The 25,513-nt window shown below is 36.8% G+C and overlaps 1 protein-coding gene across 1 annotated transcript in view; it reads left to right on the plus strand.

Annotated features, from left to right (window-relative positions):
* LOC134565493 (maltase-glucoamylase-like) overlaps positions 1–19,198 on the plus strand; it is a gene marked incomplete at its 5' end in the record, with an annotated part of 59,722 nt that extends 40,524 nt beyond the window's left edge. Inside the window, 19 exon segments of the mRNA XM_063425087.1 lie at positions 151–276; positions 956–1,084; positions 2,528–2,635; positions 3,860–3,922; positions 5,055–5,189; positions 5,728–5,812; positions 7,344–7,482; positions 7,971–8,013; positions 8,015–8,105; positions 8,436–8,470; positions 9,019–9,135; positions 10,627–10,775; positions 12,346–12,430; positions 12,796–12,852; positions 14,114–14,238; positions 14,963–15,051; positions 15,524–15,573; positions 16,685–16,855; positions 19,016–19,198. Coding sequence (XP_063281157.1) covers positions 151–276; positions 956–1,084; positions 2,528–2,635; positions 3,860–3,922; positions 5,055–5,189; positions 5,728–5,812; positions 7,344–7,482; positions 7,971–8,013; positions 8,015–8,105; positions 8,436–8,470; positions 9,019–9,135; positions 10,627–10,775; positions 12,346–12,430; positions 12,796–12,852; positions 14,114–14,238; positions 14,963–15,051; positions 15,524–15,573; positions 16,685–16,855; positions 19,016–19,078 — 1,860 coding nt within the window.
* Between the last annotated feature and the right edge of the window lie 6,315 nt (positions 19,199–25,513).

Genomic DNA, 25,513 nt, shown 5'->3' on the forward strand with positions numbered 1-25,513 from the left:
TAATTTTATTTTTCCTTTCTTTTTTGGGTGCGTTTTTTTGTTGTTTTTTTGGGGGGGGAGGGGTTTGGGTTTTTTGGGTTTGTTTCATCAGTTTTTTTGCTCTTTTTCTCCCACTTTTCCTGAAATCCCTCGGTTTTCCCCCATTTCCAGCTGGTGGGACGCCCAGTGATGCCACCCTACTGGGCCCTGGGCTTCCAGCTCTGCCGCTACGGCTACCAAAACGACACCGAAATCGCACAGTTGGTGGAGGACATGAGCCTTGCCCAGATCCCTCTGGTGAGTTCAGCTCCCCAATTTTGGGGCTTTTTCAGCCAAATCCAAAAAATCTGCGCAGGGAGGAAGGTGGGGGTTTGCCAGGAGTTTTCTGGAAAATGTGGGAAGCGAAATGTTGGTGTTTTGTCAGATTTTTGTAGAATGCCATATTAAAAAAATATAATTATATTTTAAATATTTATATATATATTTAAATAAAAATATATTTCTTCATTTTCCCATTTAATCTCTTTTCCTATTTAATATTTTTCCTTTACCCAATTTTTCTTTCTGCCCTTTTCCCTTTTTTCTTTTTTACCTTTTTCCCTCTTTTCCCCCTTATTTTTCCTTTTTTCCTTTTTTCCCTTTTTTTCTTTTTTCCCCTTTTTTCCCTTTTTTCCTATTTTCCCCTATTCCCCCTTTTTTTCCCCTTTTTTCTTTTTTCTTTTTTCTTTTTTCTTTTTTCTTTTTTCCTTTATTTTCCCTTTTCCCCCTATTTCCCCCTATTTTGCCCTTTCCCCCCCCTTTTTTTCTTTTCCCCCTTTTTTCTCCTTTTTTCCCTTTTTTCCCCTTTTCCCCCCTTTTTTCCCCTTTGTTCCCTTTCCCCTTTTTCCCCTTTTTCCCCTCTTTTCCCTCCATTTCCCTGTGTTCCCCATCCCGTTTTTCCCCTTTATCCTGACTTTCCCCCCCTTTTTCCCTGCAGGATGTGCAGTACGCTGACATCGACTACATGGAGCGCCAGCTTGACTTCACGCTCAGCCCGCGCTTCCGTGGGCTTCCAGCGCTCGTGCGGCGCATCCGGCGCCAGGGCCTGCGCTTCATCCTCATCCTGGTGATGATGTCATCATGAAAAGGGGGCGGGGTTAACAGAGAAGGGGCAGGGCTAAAGGATGGGATGTGCTTCGTCCTCATCCTGGTGATAACATCATCCCCAAAAAGGGGGAGGGGTTTAAAGAGAGAGGGCGGGGCTAAAGGATGGGATGTGCTTCTTCCTCCTCCTGGTGATGACATAATTGCTAAAAAGGGGAAGGTTTACAGAAGGGGCGGGGCTAAAGGATGGGATGCGCTTCACTCCCATTGTGATGATGATGTCATCACTAAAGGGGTGGGATTAATAGAAGGGGCGGGACTAAAAGCTGGGATGCGCTTTGTCCTCATCCTGGTGATGATGTCATTGCCGAAAGGGGGTGGAGGTTGCAGAGAGGGGGCGGGGCTAAAGGATGGGGTATGCTTCAGCCCCATTGTGGTGATGACATCATCACTGAAAGGGGTAGAGTAATAGAAGGGGCAGGGCTAAAGGATAGGTTGGGCTTCATCCTCATCCTGGTGATGACATCATTGCTGAAAGGGGGAGGGGTTACAGAGAGGGGGAGGGGCTAAAGGATGGGACATGCTTCACCCCCATTGTGGTGATGATGTAATCACTGAAAGGGGGTGGGGTTAATAGAAGCGGAGGGACTAAAGGATGGGATGCACTTCGTCCTCATCTTGGTGATGATGCCATTGCTGAAACGGGGCGGGGTTTGCAGAGAGGAGAGGGGCTATAGGATGGGATGCGTTTCATCCCCATTGTGGTGATGATGTCATCACTGAAAGGGGTGGAGCAATAGAAGGGGCGGAGCTAAACAATGGGATGCATTTATTGTCATCCTGGTGATGACATCATCACTAAAATGGGAGGGGTTTGCAGAGAGGGGGCGGGGCTAAAGGATGGGATGTGCTTCATCCTCATCTGGTGATCATGACATCATCCCCATCCCCAAAAAGGGAGCAGGGATAAGTAGAAGGGGCTGGGCTAAAGTACAGGATACCCTTCATCCTCATCTTGATGATGACTTCATCACTGAAAGGGGAGGATCTGAGGAGGGGGCGTGGCCAAAGCGTGGCATGCATTAATAGAGCTGGGCTGAGGCAAATAAACTGTTTAATTACAATCAGAACTTAATTAAAAATTAAGGCTTAGGTTAAGGTACTTAACTGGAAATTGAAATTAAACTGAAAATGTAAGATTTAAAAACCCAAAATTAAATTAAATTAGATTAAATTAAATTAGATTTAATTTAATTATATTAGGATAAATCTAATTATATTCGATAAAAAATTAAAATCAGGATTAAATTAAAATTTGAAGCTTAGGTTAAGATACTTAACTGGAAATTGAAATTAAACTGAAAATTTAAGATTTAAAAGCCCAAAATTTAGGTTTAAAAAACAGAATTAAAATCATGATTAAATTAAAATCAGGATTAAAAATTAATTAAAATTTGGATTTCAGGACCCAGCCATCTCTGCCAACGAGACGAATTACCCGGCCTTTGACCGCGGCGTGCAACAGGACGTCTTCATCAAGTGGCCTGACAGCGATGACATCATCTATGCCAAGGTCCAAAATTCCGATTATTTCATCCAAAATCAACCTTAAAATCCCACCATGATATCAGCCAGATTAAGAGTTTTCTGTTGTGTTGGATTTTGGTGTTTTTTGGGTTAATTTCATTATTTTAACAAGTCTGATGTTGTTTGATTAAAGTGAGATGAGATGAAATGAAAAATAAAAATAATATCAAGCAAAAAAAAAAAAGATTAGTATGAAGAAAAATGAGGAAAAAAAAGGATATAATAATTTAAAATAAGCTTTAAATAGTACAAAAATAAAGTAAAAAAAGTTTTTAAAAAGTAAAAACATTTTAAAAATATTTACATATTAAATAAATTATTTACTTATTTAAAAAAATAATTTCTATTTATCTACTAGTTATTATAATTATTAGAATTATATATAATTCTATTATTAATACATATTTATATAAAATTAATATGATTACATAAAATATGATATGAGATGTTATGATATGATCATTATTATATATAATAATATATTTTTATTGTTATAAAATAAAGTTAGGATGAAAGAAGATAAAGGAACTTAAAATTTAAAAGATAAATGGTACAAAATACACCAAAAATAAAGAGTAAGATTGAATAAAAAATACAAAATATGTACAATTTACTACTTAAAACATAATTATGACTAAATAAAGAAAAAGTATAAATAAATAATAAAATATTATATTATTATATTATTATATTATTATATTATATTATTATTATATTATATTATTATTATATTATTATATTATTATATCATTATATCATTATATTATTATATCATTATATCATTATATCATTATATATTTTATCATGTTATTATATTTTGGTATATATTATATAATTATTGTGTTATTAATTATTAGAGTTAAATATAAAATTAAAAATATAAGCTTATAATTAAGTTATATAAAATGTAAACACAGAAAATGAGGCAACAATAAAAATACAGAATTAATTAGATTAAACTAAATTAGATTTAATCTAATTATATCAGGATAAGTCTAATTATATTAGGATAAACCTAATTATATTAGATTAAATAAATTTAACTTTTATTTTTTTTCCCAAAAAGTTAAATTTAATGCTTCAAGTTAATTGGAAATTTTAAACATTTTTATTCTGTTTTATTCGGCTTAATTTTTTTTTAATTTAATTTGAATATTTTATTACTTTATTATTGCAATAATTTTATTTTTATTGCCCTCTCCTCCTCCAGGTGTGGCCAGATCTGCCTGGCGTGGAGGTCAACGATTCCCTGGACTGGGACACGCAAGTGGAGGTGAATTTTGGGGAATTTTGGGGAGGAAAAGTGGGAATTGGAAAGTCTTCATTTTTATATGGCTGGGACTGGCTGAGGAAATTGAGTTTGGTGCAAGAATTCACCAATTTTGAACCAAAACAGAAAAAAAAATCCCCAAATAATTCATTATAATAAATTATAACCGCAATTATAATTAAAAAATTAATTATAGTTCACATTTATAATTACTAATGATCATAAATGACAATAATTGATTGTGTTGACAAATTATTTATTTGCAATTAATTTTAATTTTAGTTTTGAAATTATCATTAATTATACTGGTAATGTTATAATTATATATATTAGCCAATATATAATATATAATATATAATATATAAGCTATATGATATATAACATATATTATATTATATTATATTATATTATATTATATTATATTATATTATATTATATTATATTATATTATATTATATTATATTATATTATATTATATTATATTATATCACATCACATTACATTACATCACATTATATATAAAATATAAAATATAAATTTAAAATTAAAAATAATAAAATATAAGTTATAAGTTATAAATTATGAAATATAAATTATGAAGATATTTATATATTTTTATATTCTATATTCTGTCTTCTATGTTATATGTTATATGTCATATGTCATATGTTATATCTTACATATTATATCTTTCTTATATCTTATATCTTATATCTTATATCTTATATCTTATATCTTATATCTTATATCTTATATCTTATATCTTATATCTTACTTATTATATCTTACTTATTATATCTTACTTATTATATCTTACATATTACATATTACATATTATATATTATATATTATATATTATATATTATATATTACTTATCATGTAATATGTAATATGCAATATGTATTAATAAAATAGGATATAATATATATCATATAATATATTGTAATATGTATTATATAGAATGTATGATATATAATTATTCTTCATATTAATGTAATTAACTTTATAAATTCACCTTTAAAAGAAATCCCACTGACAAAAACCAATAACATTTCTATTTAAACCCAAAAAATTTCCCATTTTAATTAAGATTTATTTCAATTTAACTCAAATTAACCTCTCTCCCTCCCCCAGCTGTACCGTGCCTTCGCTGCCGTACCGGATTTTTTCCGGAATTCCACGCGGGATTGGTGGGCGCGAGAAATTGCCGAGGTCTACAAGAACCCCCGGAACGCCTCCCTCAGCATCGAATTCGACGGGCTCTGGATCGTGAGTGGGAAAATCTCCATTTTTGTTGGATTTCAAACCAAATTCACGGCTTCGCCCCTTCCTGAAAAACCCCAGCAGTCGCGGAGTTTTAGGATTTCAAATTTAAAGAGGAATTATTCAAATTTAAGTGGAAATCTCCCAATTTTAAGCAGATTTTGCCCAATTTAAGTGGATTTTTCCCAAATTTAGGTGGATTTTGCCCAATTTAAGCTGATTTTGCCCAAATTTAAGCGGAATTATCGAAATTTAGGCGGAAATCTCCCAATTCTAAGCAGAATTGCCCAAATTTAAGTGGAAATCTCCCAAATTTAAGCAGAAATTTCCCAATTTAAGCTATTTTTGCCCAATTTAAGAGGAATTTTGCTCAATTTAAGTGGATTTTGCCACATTTAAGCAGATTTTGCTCAATTTAAGAGGGATTTTACCCAATTTAAGAGGGATTTTACCCAATTTAAGTGGATTTTGCCCAATTTAAGCAGAAATCACTGAAATTCAAGCAGTTTTTGCCCAATTTAACTGGAATTTTGCCGTTTTTCAGGACATGAATGAGCCCGCCAGCTTCGTCCATGGCACCGTGGGCGGCTGCCGGGACCAGAACCTCAACTTCCCGCCCTACATGCCCCGTAAGTCCGTGAAAACCCAAAATTCCAACATTTTTGTGTCACTCTGAAAAAGATCAACGTGGGTTAAATTCAGATTAAACCCAAAACAGGCCCGAAATGGAAATTCAGTGCTCCTAACTCCAACTTTGCCTGTGAAAATGGCTGAAAATTCGGATTTATTTTTAATTTTTGTGGAGTTTTGCTGTTTTTATCTTGAGTTTTTGTTTTTCAGTGTTGTGGATTTTGATGCAATTTATGATTAAAACGGTCAAAAAATCTGATTTTTTGAGTTTAGAGATGATCAGAAATCCACAGATCCAGAACTCAAAAAATTTCCTGAAGTAAATAATAGTGAAATAAATATAATAGTGAAATAAAACTTCGGCATTTCCCAATTGACAAAATCCAATTTCAGCCTTTAAAAATTTCCTTTAAAAATTAGGGTTTAAATACTTAAATATTGAAAATATTTTAAATTAAATTTTTAAATTTAAATACTCCATTTTCACGATTTCCTGGATTTTTTTGAAATTCGATTTCAACGTTGCCTCGTTTATGAAACCAAATTTCAGCCTTTGAAAATTCCTAAAAAAATTTAGGGTTGAAATACTTAAATATTTAAAATATTTGAAATTAAATATTTAAATTTAAACACTCCGTTTTCACCATTTCCTGGATTTTTTGAAATTCAATTTCAACATTTCCTCTTTTATGAAATCATATTTCAGCCTTTAAAAATTCCTAAAAAAAAATTAGGGTTTAAATATTTAAAATATTTAAAGTTAAATATTTAAATTTGAATACTCCATTTTCACGATTTCCTGGATTTTTTGAAGTTCAATTTCAACATTTATGAAATCATTTATGAAATCCAATTTTAGCTTTTGTTCTTTATCTAAAACTTGAATTTCATCGTTCCCTGAATTTCTGAAACTCAATTTCAACATTTCCTCTTTTCTGAAATCCAGTTTCAACATTTCCTACTTTTTCTAAAAAATCCGGCTCCGTAATTTCCTGAATTTCCAAAACTTCAATCCCAGCATTTCCTAATTTTCCTAAAAATCTGATTTTCGTCATTTCCCGGATTTCCGAAATCCGATCTCAGCATCTCCAACTTTTCCAAAGACTGAATTTCACAACCCCCAGATTTTCCTAAAAACCCAAATTTCTGAAACAAAATTCCAGCATCCCTGAATTCCCCCCACAAAAAATTATTTTGGAAAACCCCAAAAATGTAATTTCCGAAACCAAATTCCAGCAAGCCCTGGATTCCCGACCAAAAAAAAAGAGATTATTTTTGACAAATAAATAAAAATAAAATTTTAAAAAAAAAGAATAAACAAACAAACAAATAAATAAATAAAATAATAATAAATAAATATAATATAATAATAAAAAACACATTCCCCATTAAAAATTTAACAACCGCCAACCCTTAAAAAGCGTGAACGCTGCTCAAAATTAATCAAATTTCAAGGAAAAAAAGCAAAAAAAGGAATTTTCACTCCTGGAGGGGATTTGGGTGGATTTTTCCTGCTTTTTCCCCCGGCAGAGTTGGGATATAGATCCGATGGTTTGAGTTTCAAGACGCTCTGCATGGAGGGGCGGCAGGAGCTGCCAGACGGGACCCCTGTGCGCCACTACGATGTCCACAACCTCTATGGGTGGGCTCAGACCAAGCCCACCCTCGAGTAAGTCCCCTATTTCCATTTATTTTCCATTTATTTCCATGTATTTTCCATGTATTTTCCATTTATTTTCCATTTATTTCCATTTATTTCCATTTGTTTCCATTTATTTTCCATTTATTTTCCATTTATTTCCATTCATTTCTCATTTATTTCCATTTTGCCATTTATTTTCCATTTATTTCCATTTATTTCCATTTTTTCAATTAATTAATCATTTTTCATTTCTTTTCCTTTTATTTCCATTTTCCCCATTTATTTCTCATTTAATTCCATTAATTTCTGTTTATTTCCATTTATTTCCATTCATTTCCATTCATTTCCATTCGTTTCCATTCATTTCATTTATTTCATTTATTTCTCATTATATCCATTTATTTCCATTTTTTCCATTTATTTTCCATTTATTTTCCATTTATTCCCATTTTTTTCCATTTTCTCCCTCCCCCTCAATCCCCGAATCCCGGGATTTTTCCCCAAAACCACCCCAGCATCCTGCGGAACCTCACCGGCGAGCGCGGCATCGTCGTCACCCCGCTCTACCTTCCCCGGCAGTGGCCGCTGGGCCGGGCACTGGCTGGGCGACAACCGGGCAGACTGGGACCAGCTGGAAAAATCCATCATTGGTGGGAGCCCCAAAATCCCGCTTTTTTACCCCAAAATCCTGCTTTCTGACAAAAAATCCTGCTTTTGCACCCCAAAATTTCTTGGTTTCTTTCCTAATAATCCAAATTTGTGAGCTGGAATTTCAAATTTCTTATTTTTCTTTTATATAATGAGCTTTTTTTGGCCCCAAATCTCCTGATTTCTTGGTTAATATTATAAATTTGAATAGTATTAATCACTAATATTATTATTAATATTATTAATATTATTAATATTGTTAATATTGTTAATATTGTTAATATTAATACTTTTTGAGCCAAAATTTCCGTTTTTCTCCTTTTTTTCCACAGGAATGATGGAATTCAGCCTCTTCGGGATCTCCTACGTAAGTTAACCAAAATCGGTGATTTTAGGGGCAAAATCCTTCAGGATTTAAAAAAAAATAATTTATTCTTCTTCTTCTTCTTCTTATTATTTTTAAATTATTATTGTTATTTTCGGCAGAGCGGCGCCGACATCTGCGGGTTTTTCAGGGAGTCCTCATATGTGCTCTGCCTCTGTTAACCGAAATCGGCGATTTTGGGACAAAACCCGCCAGGATTTTTGAAATATATTTTTAATTTATTATTATTATTATCATTATCATTATCATTATTATTATCATTATTATTATTAACATCATTATTATTATTAACATTATTATTATTATTAACATCATTATTATCATTATCATTATCATTATCATTATTTTAATTATTATTATGTTTTCGTCATTTGCGGGTTTTTCGGTGAGACCTCGTACGAGCTCTGCCCCCGTTAACCAAAATCGGCAATTTTGGGGCAAACCCCAAAATTTTGGGGGGATTTTTTTTAAAATTTTTTAAAAAGTTATTATTATTAATTTATTTTATTATTATTAATTATTTTGGGCAGAGCGGCGCTGACATCTGTGGGTTTTTCGGTGAACCCTCATACGAGCTCTGCGCCCGCTGGATGGAGCTCGGCGCCTTCTACCCCTACTCCCGCAACCACAATGGCAACAAGGCCAAGGTGCGCCAATTCCACCTCAAATTGCACCAAAAGTCACTTATTTCCCAAATTTTCCCTGTATTTCCCAAATTTCCCCCATATTTTCCCCATATTTTCCATGTATTTCCCAAATTTCGCCATATTTCCCAGATTTGCCTGTATTTCCCCCATATTTTCCCCAATTTCCCATATTTCTCTCATATTTTTACCCATATTTTCTCCATATTTCCCATATTTTCCCCACATTTCCCAAATTTCCCCATATTTCCCCCATATTTTTCCCAAATTTTTCCTGTGTTTCCCAAATTTCCCTGTATTTCCCCCATATTTTTCCTGTATTTCCCAAATTTTCCATATATTTCCCAAATTTCCCCATATTTCCCCCATAATTCCCATATTTTCTCTGTTTTTCACCAATTACCCAAAATTTCAGTTTTTCACCTCATAACCCAAACCCTCCGTTCTTTACCCGATTACCCAAAATCATCATTTTCCACCCAATTCCCCCATTTTCCCCTCCAAAACTCAAACCCCACCTTTTCCCCCCATGACCCAAAATCACCATTTTTCACCCCAAACCTCAACATTTCAGTTTTTTGCCTTCTAACCCAAAATTGCGATTTTTCACCCAATTACCCAAAATCATAATTTCCCACCCAATTACCCAAAACCTCCATTTTTCACTCCCTAATGCAAAAATCACCATTTCCCCATGACACAAAATCACTATTTATTACCCTAAAACCCAAAATAGCCACTTTCCATGCAATTCTTCCCCCAATTACCCAAAATATCATTTTCCACCCAATTCCTCCATTTTCTCCTCCATAACTCAAAATCCCCATTTCCCCCCATGACCCAAACCCACCATTTTTCTCCCTATGACCCAAAATCACCATTTTTCACCCCAAACCCCAAATCTCATTTTTTTCATCCACTGACCCAAAATCTCGTTTTTTCGTCCCATGACCCAAAATCACTGTTTTTCACCCCATAACCCAAAATCTCATTTTTTTCACCCCATGACCCAAAATCACCATTTTTCCCCATGACCCAAAATCGCAATTTTCACCTCATAACCCAAAGCCTCCTTTCCCCACCAATTACCCAAAATCATCATTTTTCACCTAACTACCCAAAACCTTCATTTTCCCCTCCATAACTCAAACCCCACCATTTTCCCCCATGACACAAAATCTCATTTTTTCTCCCAGTGACCAGAAATCACTGTTTTTCACCCATGACCCAAAATCACGGTTTTTCACCCCAAAACCAAAAATAGCCACTTTTCAAGCAATTCTTCACGCAATTACCCAAACCCTCCATTTTCCCCTCCATAACCCAAACACCTCATTTTCCCCCCCACGACCCAAAATCTCTTTTTTCCTCCCCATGACCCAAACCCACATTTTTCCCCCCATAACCCAAACCCCTCATTTTCCCCCCAATGACCCCAGATCCCCTTTTTCCACCCCAAAGACCCAAAATCGCCTTTTTTTCCCCCAATTCCAGCGCCAGGACCCGGTGTCCTGGGACCCCTCATTCGCCGCGCTCTCGCGGGCAGTTCTGGAGCTCCGGTACCGCCTCCTGCCCCACCTCTACTCGCTGATGCTCCGTGCCCATGCCCATGGTGACACCGTCGTGAGGCCCCTCCTGCACGAGTGAGTTTCACCAAAAATGCCCTTTTTCCACCCAAAAATGAAGTTCACAAATCCCATCAAAAAACCTGATTTTTAAAAATTTTTAAGATTTTTTTTGGATGTAAATGGGTGGGGAAGGAGGTGTAAAATTTAAATTTAATGTTTCTTGGGGGTTGAAAAAGTGGGTTTGTGTTTCGTGTAAAATGTAAAGGATATGAAAGTGAGTTTCAACAAAAACACCCTTTTTCCACCCAAAAATTAAGTTCATGAATCCTGTCAAAAAAACTGATTTTCAGAAATTTTTTTTCGGATTTTTTTTTAGGTGTAAATAGGTGGAGAAGGAGGTATAAAATTTAAATTTATTGTGTTTTGGGGGTTGAAAAGTGGGTTTGTGGTTTGTGGAAAATGTAAAAGATATGAAAGTGAGTTTCACCAAATATGCCCCTTTTTGACCCAAAAATGCGGTTCACAAATAGGACAAAAAATTTGATTATTTAAAAAAATTTTGAGATTTTTTTGGGGGTGCAATTGGGTGGGAAAGGAGGTGTAAAATTTAAATTTAATGTTTTTTGGGGGTTGAAGAGTGGGTTTGTGTTTTGTGTAAAAAGTAAAAGAAATAAAAGTGAATTGTAAAGTGTGAAATTTGTTCAATATATAAAATATTTAAAGTGTTTATAATATATAAAAGATATAAAAGATATAAAAGTAAATTTCAAGGTATAAAATTTATACAATATATAAAATATACAAAATATATACAATATATAAAATATATAAAATATATGGAATATAAAATATATAAAGGATATAAAATAAATTGCAATATATAAAATTTATGCAAAAAATAAATTGTTTAAAGTGTTTACAATTTATAAAATATACATTACATAAAAACATAAATTTATATATTAAATGTATAAAATATAAATGATAAAAAAATAAATTACAAGATATAAAATATTTACACTGTTTACAGTACATAAAATATATTCTATATATTTTATACATAAAAGAAATAAAAGATATAAAAGATATAAAAGATATAAAAGATATAAAAATAAAGTGCAATGTATAAAATTTATGCAATATGTAAAATAGTAAAAATGTTTACAATATATAAACTATATAAAATATATATAAAATTAAAAACAATATAAAAATTTGCTATATCATATCATATCGTATCATATCATATCATATCATATCATATTACACTACATTATATTACATTACATTATATAATATTTCAATTGATAATTATAATCTTATATTAAGATTATAATATATATTAATCCACAATAAATTTGGATATAATAATACAATAAATATATAATAACACATTAAATATATTACAAATGTATTAAAAATAATACAATAAATATGCAATACATAGTAATAAATATAATAAAAACCATAGAAAAAATGCGATAAATAAAGTAAATTTTCAAAATTAACAGAAATAATTAAATAACAAACGGCCACAAGTTATTTTAGCTCCCATTAAAAGCGAAATCACTTTTAATATTTTTAAAAAATTATTTAATTGCGATAATGATTATAATTCTCCTCAAATTCCCCTTTTTCGTGGCAGGTTTGTAGAGGACAGAACCACCTGGAACATCTCCCGGCAGTTCATGTGGGGCGCGGCGCTGCTCATCAGCCCCGTCCTGGAGCCGGTGAGGAAATCAGGGAAAAAGAGGCAAAACCAGGAAAATTAAAAAAAAAAAAACCCACCTAAAACCGGGAAAATCCAAAAAAAAACCCTTCCAAAATTGGGAAAATCCAAAAAAAAACCCCACCTGAAAAACCCCAAAATCGCGATTTTGGCATGAAACACCCCAAAGTGCTCATGTGGGGCGGTTCATGTGGGGCGTGGCGCTGCTCATCAGCCCCGTCTTGGAGCCGGTGAGGAAATCAGGGCAAAAAAAGGAAAATCCAAAAAAAACCCCCACCCAATACCGGGAAAATCCAAAAAAACCACCACCCTAAAAACCCCCAAAATCGTGATTTTGCCTTGAAATGCCCCAAAATGTCCCCGCAGGGCATGGCCGAGGTGCGCGCGTACCTGCCCGATGCGCGCTGGTTCGACTTCCACACTGTGAGTGCCGAAAATTCTTAATGGGGGAATCGGGGTGGAATTGGGTTAATCGGTGTTTTTGGAGGGTTTTATGGGAAAAATGGAATTTTTGGAGTGAAAAATGAGATTTTTGGTGTGAAAAATGTAATTTTTGGTGTTTAATTTAGGGGGATTTTAGCCCAAAATACAGGACTGGGAGAGGGGAATTCGCCAGCCCTTTCCAGATAGTGATGGACAAAAATTAACTGTAATTTTTTTTGTTAATTTAATTTAATTTAGTTTAATCAAGTTTTAATTTAAGTCAATTTAAGGAAATGCTGTCAATTTTTTGAAATAATTTTGTAAAATGTTGTCAATTTTTGTCAATTTTAAGGAAATCCTGGCAATTTAAAAAATTATTTTGTAAAATTTTGGTAAAATTCTGTAAAATTTTGTAAAATTTTGTAAAATTTTGTCAATTTCAGGGAAATTATGTCAATTTTTAAAAATTATTTGGTAAATTTTTTCAATTTTTGTAAAATTTTGTCAATTTTTAGTAAATTTTTTCAATTTTAAAAAATTATTTTGTAAGAATTTGTACATTTTTGTAAAATTTTGTCAATTTCAAGGAAATTCTGACAATTTCAAAAAATTATTTTGTAAATTTTTGTAAATTTTTTGTAAAATTGTATCACTTTTAAGAAAATTCTGTCTAACTTTTTGAAATAATTTTGTAAATTTTGGTAAAATTTTGTAAAATCTTGTAAAATTTTGTAGATTTTGTAAATTTGGTAAAAAATTGTAAAATGTTGTAAATTATTGTAAATTATTGTAAATTTTTGTAAATTATTGTAAAATTTCATGAAATTTTTGTCAATTTAAAAAATTATTTTATAAAATTTTGTCAATGTTTAAGGAAATGCTGTAATAAATTTTAAAGTTATTTTGTTAAATTTTGTAAATTTATGTAAAATTTTAGGAGAATTTTGTAAATTTTGGTAAAATTCTGTAAAATCTTGTAAAATTTTGTAAAATCTTGTAATTTTTTGTAAAATTTTGCAAAATTTTGTAAAATTTTGTAAAATTTTTGTCAATTTTGTAAAATTTTAGTAAAAACTTGTAAATTTTTGTAAATTTTGGTAAAATTTTGTAAACTTTGGTGAAATTTTGTTAAATTTTTGTAAAATTCTGTAAAATTTTGTAAATGTTTGTCAATTTTTTGGTGACTTTTCCTCTTTTTATTTTTTCTTGGTGTTCCTGTATAAATATTTTCGAATTTCCCCTTTTCCTATCCGTTTCCCAGGACGAGGAGGTTGGGTTCCGACGCCAATTCCGGAACTTTCCGGCGCCCCTGGGCCACATCAACCTCCACCTGCGGGGGGGTCACGTGATCCCCCAGCAGCTCCCGGCCAACAACACTTGGTTCAGGTGAGAAATGGGGACATTTCCCCAAAATTTCCCCCAAATTTCCCCCACATTTCCCCCAATTTCCCCCCAATTTTTCCCCATATTCCCCCCAATTTTTCCCAAAATTCCCCTGAATTTTCCCCAAATTTCCCCCAAATTTTCCCCAATTTTCTCCAACTTCCCCCCAAACTTTCCCCAAATTTCCCCCAATTTTCCCCATATTTTCTCTAAATTTTACCCAAATTTTCTCCAAATTACCCCCAAATTTCCCCAAATTTCCGCCCAAATTTTCCCCACATTTTCCCCACATTTCCCCAAAATCCCCCAAAATTTCCCCCAAGTTTTTTCTCAAATTTTCCAAAAATTTCCCCAAAATTTCCCCAAGTTTCCCCCAAACTTCCCCAAATTTCCCCCAAATTTTCCCCACATTTCTCCCAAATTTCCCCAAACTTTCCCCAATTGTTCCCCAATTGTTCCCCAAATTTCCACCAAATTTCCTCCCCAAATTTCCACCAAATTTCCTCCCCAAACTTTCTCCAAATTTCCCCCAAACTTTCCCCAAATTTTCCCAAAATTTTCCCTATATTTTCTCCAAATTTCCCCCAATTTTCCCCCCAATTTCCTCCCTATTTCCCCAAATTTCTCTATTTCCCCAAACATACCCCATATTTCTCCTCTATTTCCCCCCAAATTTCCCCAAATTCCCTCAGATTTCCCTGAATTTTCCTAAATTTCGGTTTTTCAGTCGTCTGAACCCTCTGCTCCTGACGGTGGCTCTGGACGATGCCCAGGAGGCCACGGGGAGCCTCTACTGGGACGATGGCATTGGCATCGGTCAGACTAATTTGCATAATTAATTGATCAATTCCTGCCTGCAATTCTTTTTTATTTTGTCCATTTTTGATTTTTTTCCAGTTTAAGTTTTATTTTTGTTGCTCGTTCTTCTGTAAATTTTATTTGATCTTTTGGCTTTCAATGTTTATTTTTGAATTTTTCTTTTAGGTTTAAATTTAAATTTAAAATCATATTCTTAAAATTTTTTTTGAATTATTTTAAATTCTGACTTATTAAATTGATTTAAATTTTACTTTTATTTTTTTTAACTTTACTTTTACTTTTAATTTTAGTTTCAATTTTAATTTTAATTCTAATTTTACCTTTAATTTAAATTTTAATATTATTTTTAATTTTAACTTTAGTTTAAATTTTAATTTTATTTTAATTTTAACTTCAATTTTAACTTTAACTTTAATTTTATTTTTGAATTTTAATTTTAATTTTAATTTGATTACCCTGCCCTCTCCAGACACCTTCGAGAGGGGCGAGTACCTGCTGATGTCGTTCACCGTCCGCTCCGTGAGTCCCAAAAGCAACTTTTACCAAAATTCCCCTTTTCCACCTCTTTTTAAACTTTTCCTCCTATTTGAATCCTTTTCATCCCATTTTAGCCCTTTTCCTCCTGTTTAATTCTTTATAATCGGTTTTTCTTTCTTTTTAAACATTTTTAATTTAATTTTAAACCCACTTTTCATAGTTTTTCCTCCTCTTTTAATCCTTAAAACTTAAATGGAAGAGAAAAAAAAGGGGGGGAATTCTGAGCATGTTCATGTCCATGTTCATTTTGGTTTTAAGTTTAAATTTAAATTATTTTAATTTCAATTTCAATATCAATTTTAATTTTCATTTTAATGGTAATTTTAATTCTTAGTTTTAATTTTTAATTGAAAGTTTATTTTAATTTTTAATTTTTAGTGGTAATTTTGATTTTAATGGAAATGGCAATACCAATTTTAAATTTTAATTGCAATTTTTAATTTAATGGTAACTTTAATTTAAATTTAAATTTAAATTTAATTTTTAGTTTTCATTTTATTGGTAATTCTAATTTTAATGGTAATTTTAATTTTAATTAAAATTTAAATTTTAAATTTTAATTTTCTTTTTAATAGTACTTTTCATTTTTAAATTTAAATTTTATTTTTAAATTTTATTTTTAATTTTAATGGCAATTTTATTTTAAATGTATTTTTAGTTTTAATTTTAATTTTGATGGAAATTTTAATGGTAATTTTAATTTTAACTTTAGTTTTATTTTTAATTTTATTGTTATTTTTATAGTACTTTTAATTTTGATTTTAATTTTAATCTTAATCTTAATGTCTTAATTTTAATTTTTTAATCTTAATTTTAATTTTTAATTTTTATTTTAATTTTAAATTTTTATTTTCTTTTTAATGGTAACTTTCATTTTTAATGTTTAATTTTAATTATAATTATAATCTTAAAGGCAATTTTAATGTTCAATGTTTAATTTTAACTTTAAATTTAATTTTAATGTTAATGTTAATTTCAATTTCAATTTTAATGTTATTTTAAATTGTAATGGTAGTTTTAAATTTTAATGGTAATTTCAATTTCAATTTCAATTTCAATTTTTTTATTTCAATTTGTCCCTCCCCCTCCGAAGAACATTCTGGATCTCCGCGTTCTCCACGGCGGCTACACGGACCCGAATTCCCTGAAATTCACCGAAATCCGGGTGCTGGGCGTGGCTGGCAGCGCCAGCACGGTGATGGTGACGCACCAGGGGCACCACGTGCCCTCTGCTCACGCCGTGGAGCACGACCCCCAAAAAAGGGTAAATTTCGGGGATTTCGGGAAATTTCAGGGGTTCTGAACAGTGCGGGTGGAAAAACAGCACCGAAAGAGCCCTAGTTTGGCATGGTTTGGGGAATATTTGGGTTTTTGGTGGGAATTGTGGGGAACTGATGGGTGGGAAGTCAATTTACCATAATTTATGTTAGTTCATGATAATTTATGTTCATTTATGATAATTTGCGGATCCAAAATGGCTGCTGCAGGGCAATGTGATAAATAATCTGCATCTAAATATAAAATGTAGATATAATTAATTATCATGTGAAATAACAACTATACAGAGGTATAAAATAAAGGTAATTATTACTAAAATTGTTACAATTATAAATTAAAAATATTTAAATAAAAAATTTAAATTTAAATATAAAATTCAAATTTATTTTTATTAATAAAAAATAAAAATAATATATTTAAATATTTTATATGTGATAGGCTAAAATTCAATATCTAATATTATATATTCAAAATATTTAAATTATAATAATAGAAGTTACATAATTACATAAAAATATATATGTAATAATATATAAAATATATAATTCATACTATACAACAAATTATATACATTACACATATACAATATATATACACTATAAATACTATGTATATAAACTAGATATAAAAATATATTTATAGGCAATAAATATTTTCAGTATTATATATGCAACGTATTAAAATTATAATTCTAGAATTTACATTATTTCATAAAAATATGTTTTAATACATAAAACACATGAGACAAACTATACTTTAAATTAAAAACACCATTAATATTAATATTAACTTTAATTTTTATTAAACTTTAATTTAATATTTTTGTATAATAATAAAAGTATATAGTAATGTAACTATTTAATAATATGATATATCAGTATAATAGAATAGAATCATTATGTTATATTACGTTATATTATATTATATTATATTATATTATATTATATTATATTATATTATATTATATTATATTATATTATATTATATTATATTATATTATATTATATTATATTATATTATATATTACATTCATTATTATATATATAAAATAATACAATAATTGCATATAATATAGTATGATAAAATATAATTATTGCATTATATCATATTATGTTGCATTACGTTACATTACATTACATTACATTATATTACATTACATTGATATATTATTAAATAATTATACTGTTATATACTTCTATGTCTTGGTTTGAAAGAAAGATATCTGCTAGGAAAGGGCAGGACCTCTCTAGAGACGGAGAATTCGAAGCCCCTCCCTCTAAATTATTCTAATTTAAAAAATTAAACGAGCTTTCAGACAGAGGTATGGGGATAGGAATAACAGTTCTTTACTAGTATATATGACAAAACAACAAATAAACAACGACTACAGCATTAATAATAAACAGAACTAGGAACCTTGAGGGTTTTCTTTCACAAAAAACACCTGGGGCAGTTTGATCTCGGTGCCCCTGCTGGACTCTGAGAGGCTGAGCTGGAAGGGAGTAAAGTCCCGGGCTGGTGGATGAGATGAGGAGCTCTGCGCTGGCAGCTGGAGCAGCAGGGGTGTCCCGGCAGGGCTGGGCAGTGCAGGGCTACAGAGCAGCAGGAAAAACTTCAAAGCTCCGGAGAAGCAGCGGCGGTGGGGGGAAGAGGCTTGAGAACGCGAGCTCAGGATTCCCGGGTACACGAGCAGATGACGATAGATTTCCCAGGACGAGACAGAGGCAGAGTGATGGCTGTGAACTCTTCCTGCAATGGGGGGCAGCTTGACCATCCTCTCTGAGGCTGAGAGCAAGCAAGAGTGCCTTCCCCTCCCCCAGCTCTGTCTTTTTACCTTTCCCAAACCTCGTCATCTCTCCCCTCTGAGGGACACTCCCAGGGACTCAAAAACAATAGGTGTAGCTTTGTGCTGCCATGTCCCTCAAGTGCTCCCTTTTGTTCTGACTAAGTAGTCATCAAGGCCTCTTGGAAACTTATGGGAAAAAAATTCTGTAAGTGAAAAAAAACCTAATCTAACACCCAACATTTTAATATATTACAAAAATTATATTACATAATATATAATAATGGTATATACCATTATTATATAATAAGCAATTTTTGGTTTTTTATTTTATTTTATTTATTTATTTCATTTTCTCTGCAGGTGCTGAAGATCACGGGGCTGGCGCTGGAGCTGGGCCAGAACTACACCCTGGAATGGGGCTAAAAACCCCCAAATCGGTACCGCCAGTGCCAAAACCCAGAATTTTCACCCCCTCCATCAAGGATTTCCGCTTTTTCTGCCTCTCTGATTTAACGGAAGCCTTGAATTTAATTACATTTTAATTAAATTTCTTGAATTATTGTCTTAAAATTGTGTAAAAAGCCCTTTTTCTGTTCGTTTACTCAGAGGTAATAGTTTCCAATAATTAAATTGAATCATTTAAATTACTAATTATTTATATAAATGATATATTATGCCTATCATAGCATATTATAATTTATTTTAAAAAATTAAAATAAATTATTTCAATTACTGATTATTATCTAAATTATAAATTATGTATCTCATTGCATGTTATAAATTATTTAAAATAATTAAATTAAATTATATTAATTACTAATGGATTATATAAATGATATATGACATCTATCATTGCCTATTATAAAATATTTAAAATAATTAAATTAAATTATATTAATTACTAATAATTATATAAACAATTACTTTATATTATTTATTATGAATTATTAAACATAATTAAATTTTATTATTTATGAGTTAACTATAAATATATATAATTACAGAGAATAAATTATTTAAAATGAATAAATTATATAAATTACAAATTAATTATATTATTTATTTTTATGCATATCATTGCATGTCATAAATTATTTAAAATTATTATATTAAATTCTATAAATTACCGATAAATATGTAAATTATATTAGAAATTATTTAAAATAATTAAATTTGTCTCATCCTTACCCATCCCCTGCCAGCAGGAGGTGCCACAGCTTCTCCAGGCCGAAACTGGGATGGACTGGGAAGGAAACTGGGAGGGACTGGGAGGGGACTAGGAGGGGACTGGGAGGGAACTGGGATAAACTGGGAGAGACTGGGAGGGAACTGGGATGGAATGGGATGGACTGGGAGGGACTGGGAGTGACTGGAAGGAACTCAGAAGGACTGGGATGGACTGGAAGGGGACTGGGGGGGACTGGGAAGGAACTGGGATGTACTGGGAGGGACTAGGCCAAACTGGGATCACTGGGATCAAACTGGGATGGACTGGGAGGGAACTGGGATGGACTGGGAGGGACTGAGAGGGACTGGGAGGGGACTGGGGGGGACTGGGATAAACTGGGAGGGACTGAGGGGGACTGGGAGGGGACTGAGAGGGAACTGGGAGGGACTGGACCAAACTGGGATGAACTGGGATCAAACTGGGAGCACTGGAGGGGTGGGGGAGGGGCGAGCCTGGTATCCCCGCTCCCAATGACATCATTCATTCATGAGCCATTAGTCATTAATTAATCAATTAATTAAGAGCACTTTATTAATAATTACAGGCCCCACCCCCTTTGGGGGGTGGTCAGTTGGTCACTCAGGGATCAGGGGAGGGTCAAGGGGTCACTGAGGGGTCAGTGATGGTCACCAGTGGTCAGTGATGGTCACTGGTGGTCACTGGGGATCAGTGAATGGTCAGTGGGGGTCACTGGTGGTCAGTGGTGGTCACTGGGGGTCAGTGGGGTCAGTGGGGGTCATTGGGGTCACTGGAGGTCACTGGTGGTCAGTGATGGTCACTGGTGGTCACTGGTGGTCAGTGAGTGGTCACTGAGAGGTCACTGAGTGGTCAGTGAATGGTCAGTGAATGGTCAGTGAATGGTCACTGGGGGTCAGTGGGGGTCAGTGAATGGTCACTCAGAGTTCACTGAGTGGTCACTGAGTGGTCAGTGAGTGGTCACTGAGTGGTCAGTGAATGGTCACTGAGTGGTCAGTGAGTGGTCACTCAGAGGTCACTGAGTGGTCAGTGAGTGGTCAGTGATGGTCACTGGTGGTCAGTGAGTGGTCAGTGGTCACTGAGTGGTCAGTGAGGGGTCAGTGAGTGGTCAGTTAGGGGTCAGGGAATGGTCAGTGAATGGACACTCAGAGGTCACTGAGTGCTCAGTGAATGGTCAGTGAATGGTGAGTGAGGGGTGAGTGAGGGGTCAGTGAATGGTCATTCAGAGGTCAGTGAGTGGTCAGTGAGTGGTCAGTGTGTTGCCATGAATTTTTCTGGTTTGCTGAGCGTTCATATTAAAGGAGAAATGTGCAGTTTCTCACGCTCGTGAATGTAAACACAGGACCATGTTTTGTAAACATTGGCAATGTTATGAATTCCTTCCCCAAGAGAAGGAGAGGTTGAATGACAGCCTCCTGGACCAATGTTGGTGGAGAGGTGGTGATACCATTCTCCAATCCATGGTCACCTTGCCACAGGTATATAATAGCAAAATAAACTAAGGGGCGAGTCTTCTGCCCTGCATGCTCTGTTGCACCCAGATCTGTGTCCCCAGTCTATTTTCTGGTTAGGCCTCGTGGTGATAGTCAGTGTCTCCCAGGTGTTGGTCCCTGTCACAGAGGTGGTGGTCAGTTGGTCACTCAGGGGTCACTCAGAAGTCACTTCTCCCCCTCTGGCTACCGCAGGCACCACTCCAGCACGTTCCGGAACATTCTCAGCCAGGGCCCAGCGCCATCCTTGGTGCGGCCGGCGGCGCCGGCGCTGCGGCCAGCCAGGCTGCACTGACCACTTGGGGTGCGGCATAGCTGCCAGGTGCCCGCCACAGGGAGAGCAGAGCGCGGCAACGAGGGGTCAGTGAGGGGTCAGCGAGGGGTCAGTGAGGGGTCAGTGAGTGGTCAGTGAGTGGTCAGTGATTGGTCAGTGAGCGGTCAGTGAGGGGTAAGCGAGGGGTCAGTGAGCGGTCAGTGAGCGGTCAGTGAGGGGTGAGTGAGGGGTCAGTGAGTGGTCAGTGAGTGGTCAGTGATTGGTCAGTGAGCGGTCAGTGAGCGGTCAGTGAGCGGTCAGTGAGGGGTGAGTGAGGGGTCAGTGAGTGGTCAGTGATTGGTCAGTGAGCGGTCAGTGAGCGGTCAGTGAGCGGTCAGTGAGGGGTGAGTGAGGGGTCAGTGAGTGGTCAGTGAGTGGTCAGTGAGGGGTCAGTGAATGGTCAGTGAGGGGTCAGTGAGTGGTCAGTGAGTGGTCAGTGAGTGGTCAGTGAGCGGTCAGTGAGTGGTCAGTGATTGGTCAGTGAGCGGTCAGTGAGGGGTCAGTGAGCGGTCAGTGAATGGTCATTCAGAGGTCACTGGTCAGTGAATGGTCAGGGAGGGATCAGTGAATGGTCACTCAGAGATCACTGAATGGTCAGTGTCTCCCAGGTGTTAGTCAGTGTCAGAAAGGGGTGGTCAGGCAGTCACTCAGCGGTCACTCAGCGGTCACTCAGCGGTCACCCAGAAGTCACTTCTCCCCCCTCCGGCCACCGCAGGCACCACTCCAGCGTGTTCCGGAACATTCTCAGCCAGGGCCCGACGCCGTCCTTGGCACGGCTGGCGGTGGCAGTGCTGTGGCCAGCCCAGGGGCTCTGCCAGGCCGCACTGACCGCTCGGGGTGTGTCATGGCCGCCAGGTGCCGGCCGCAGGGAGAGCAGAGCGCGGCCACACCCCAGCCGGAGCTGTTGGGGTTCAGCAGGTAGTGCTCAGTGGCCGTGCCAGCGTCGTCGGCATAGCGCAGCGGGGCCAGGCCCGAGCGCAGACACTCATCCAGCAGGGATGGCAGGCGGAACTGGAAATGGCCTGGGAGGGAGCAGGAAAACCAGTTAGGGACCAGTTAGAGACCAGTAAAACCAGTTAAGGATGAGTTAAACCAGTTAGAAACCAGTTAGGGACCAGTTAAAGCACTGGTCCAGGAGTGACGGCGGGCGGAACTGGAAACGACCTGGGAAAACCAGTTAGGGACTGGTAAAACCAGTTAGAGACCAGTAAAACCAGGTAGAAACCAGTTAAACCAGTTAGAGACTGGTAAAACCAGTTAGGGACCAGTAAAACCAGTTAGAGACTAGTTAGGGACCAGTTAAACAAGTGGTCAAGGAGGGATGGTGGGCAGAACTGGAAATGGCCTGGGAAAAACAGTTAGGGACCAGTTAGAGACCAGCAAAACAAGTTAGAGACCAATTAAAGCAGTTCAAAACCAATTAAACCAGTTAGAAACCAGTTAGGGACTGGTTAAAGGGATTAGTAACCAGTAAAACCAGTTAGAAACCAGTAAAAGCAGTGAGAAACCAGTTAGGAACCAATTAAACCAGTTAGAAACCAGTAAAACCAGTTAGGACTGGTTAGAAACCAGTTAAACCAGTTAGAGACCAGTTAGGGACCAGTAAAACCAGGTAGAAACCAGCTAGGGATCAGGAAAACCGGTTAGAGACAGGTTAGAAACCAGTTAAGGACCACTTAAACCAGTTAGGGACTGGTTAAACCAGTTAGAAACCAGTTAGGGACTGGTTAGGGACCAGTAGAACCAGTGAAACCAGCGAAACTGGTTAAACCAATTAGAGACTGGTTAGGAACCAATTAAACCAGTTAGGGACCAGTTAAACCAGATAAACCAGTTAAACCAGTTAGGGACCAGTATGAGACTGGTTCTAGGCCAGTTCCAGCCCAGTTCCACCAGTTAAACCAGTAACACACCAGTGTGCTCCCAGGCCCCAGTTCCCTCCCAGTCCCTCCCAGTATCACCAGTGCTCCCAGTATCACCAGTATCCCCCATTCCTAGTGCCTCCCAGTATAACCAGTGCTCCCAGTATCACCAGTATTCCTCACTCCCAGTCCCCTCCCAGTTTATCCCAGTATCCCCAGTTACCTTCCCCGTGTGCCACCCACACTCCCAGCCGTGCCCCCCTCCATTCCCCAGTATAACCAGTTTATCCCAGTTTATCCCAGTATTCCCAGTTACCTTCCCCGTGTGCCACCCACACCCCCAGCCATGCCCCCTCCATTCCCCAGTATAACCAGTTTATCCCAGTTTATCCCAGTATTCCCAGTTACCTTCTCCGTGTACCACCCACACCCCCAGCCATGCCCCCTCCATGCCCCAGTCTATCCCAATCCCCTCCCAGTATAACCAGTATGCCCAGTTACCTTCCCCGTGTGCCACCCACACCCAAAGCTGTGCCCCCTCCATGCCCCAGTGCTCCCAGTATCCGGTTCTGCAGTGCTCCCCATCCCTCCCAGTCCATTCCAGTCCCTCACAGTCCCTCCAAGTGCTCCCAGTTACCTTTCCCGTGTGCCACCCACACACCCAGCCGCGTCCCCTCCATGCTCCAGTATAACCAGTGCACCCAGTATCTCCAATATCGTTCACTCCCAGGCCCTCCCACTCCCTCCCAGTCCCCTCCCAGTCCCTCCCAGTCCATCCCAGTACATCCCAGTTCTCTCTGTTTCTCCCAGTGCCCCCCAGTCCTACCCAACACCCTTAATTCCCTCCCAGTTCCCTCCCAGTCCCATCCCAGTCCATCCAGTCCCCTCTCACTCCATCCCAGTCTGTCCCAGTCCCTCGCAGTGCCATCCCAGTCCATCTCAATCCCCTCCCAGTCCCTCCCAGTCCCCTCCCAGTCCATCCCAGTCCCCAGGCAGTGGCAGGCTGGGCATCCCTGGGAGCAGTGTGCAAAGACTCGTGGAGCTGCGGCAGCCTTGGGGCTGTGAGCACTCCTTGGGGAGTGTGGTGAGTGGCTGAACCCCCTGCAGAGGAGGAAGCTTTTGCTGATCTGGAGCAAGAGCTGGCCAGCCTTAGGCCTTTGCTGGGGTGCTGGTCCCTGCTCCCCCGAGGCCCAGGTGGGAGCTGGCCCAGCGCCAGGGCTGGAAGGAGCAGCAGCCCCCGGGCAGCTGTCAGCTGCGTGTGCTGGGCTGCGGCCCAGCCGAGGCAGCAAGCGCAGAGCTGTGGGGAAAGGTGCTTCCCCTGGCTCTGGGCCCGGCCTGGTCGCCGGGGAGAAAATGAGCTTGCAGCTTGTGGCCCACAGCAGGGAGCAGCAGCAATTGCTGGCTCTGAGAGACTCTTGGCAAGGGTGTGCAGGGAGAGCAGACAGGGAAGGGTTTGCGCTGGCTGGGGGCAGGGTGAGATGGGCTCTGGGGATGGAATTGCAGGCTGCAAGGGCGGTGGGGCCATGGCACAGGTTGGGCCAAGAAGCTGCAGCAGCCCCTGACTGGCTGGAAGCGTGCAAGGCGGTGTGCAAGGCCAGAAGGAAGTGTGGTGAGGTGTGGTGGGCTAAGGAGAGGCAGTGTAGGGTGGGGATGGATGTGTGGGAGTGGGCTGAAGTTTGTGAGAGGTGAGGATTGGAAGTGGGGATGGGGTGTTTTTGGGGTTTGGAGTGTGGCAGTAGAGTGAGGGAGAGCAGGGGGAAATTTTGGGCATGCTGGTGGTGGTGTTAGTAATTTTGGAGCCTTGCAAGGTGGTGTGGGTGGTTGCAGTTGAATGGGGAAGGCGGAGGAAAATAGTTTGGGAGAGTGAAGGCAGCTGGTTGCAGAAAAGAAAGAAAGAAAGAAGGAAGGAAAAGGAAAGGAAGGAAAGGAAGGAAGGAAGGAAGGAAGGAAGGAAGGAAGGAAGGAAGGAAGGAAGGAAGGAAGGAAGAA

Source organism: Prinia subflava, unplaced genomic scaffold (genome assembly GCF_021018805.1).
Source record: "Prinia subflava isolate CZ2003 ecotype Zambia unplaced genomic scaffold, Cam_Psub_1.2 scaffold_52_NEW, whole genome shotgun sequence".
In the NCBI taxonomy this organism is placed as follows: domain Eukaryota; kingdom Metazoa; phylum Chordata; class Aves; order Passeriformes; family Cisticolidae; genus Prinia; species Prinia subflava.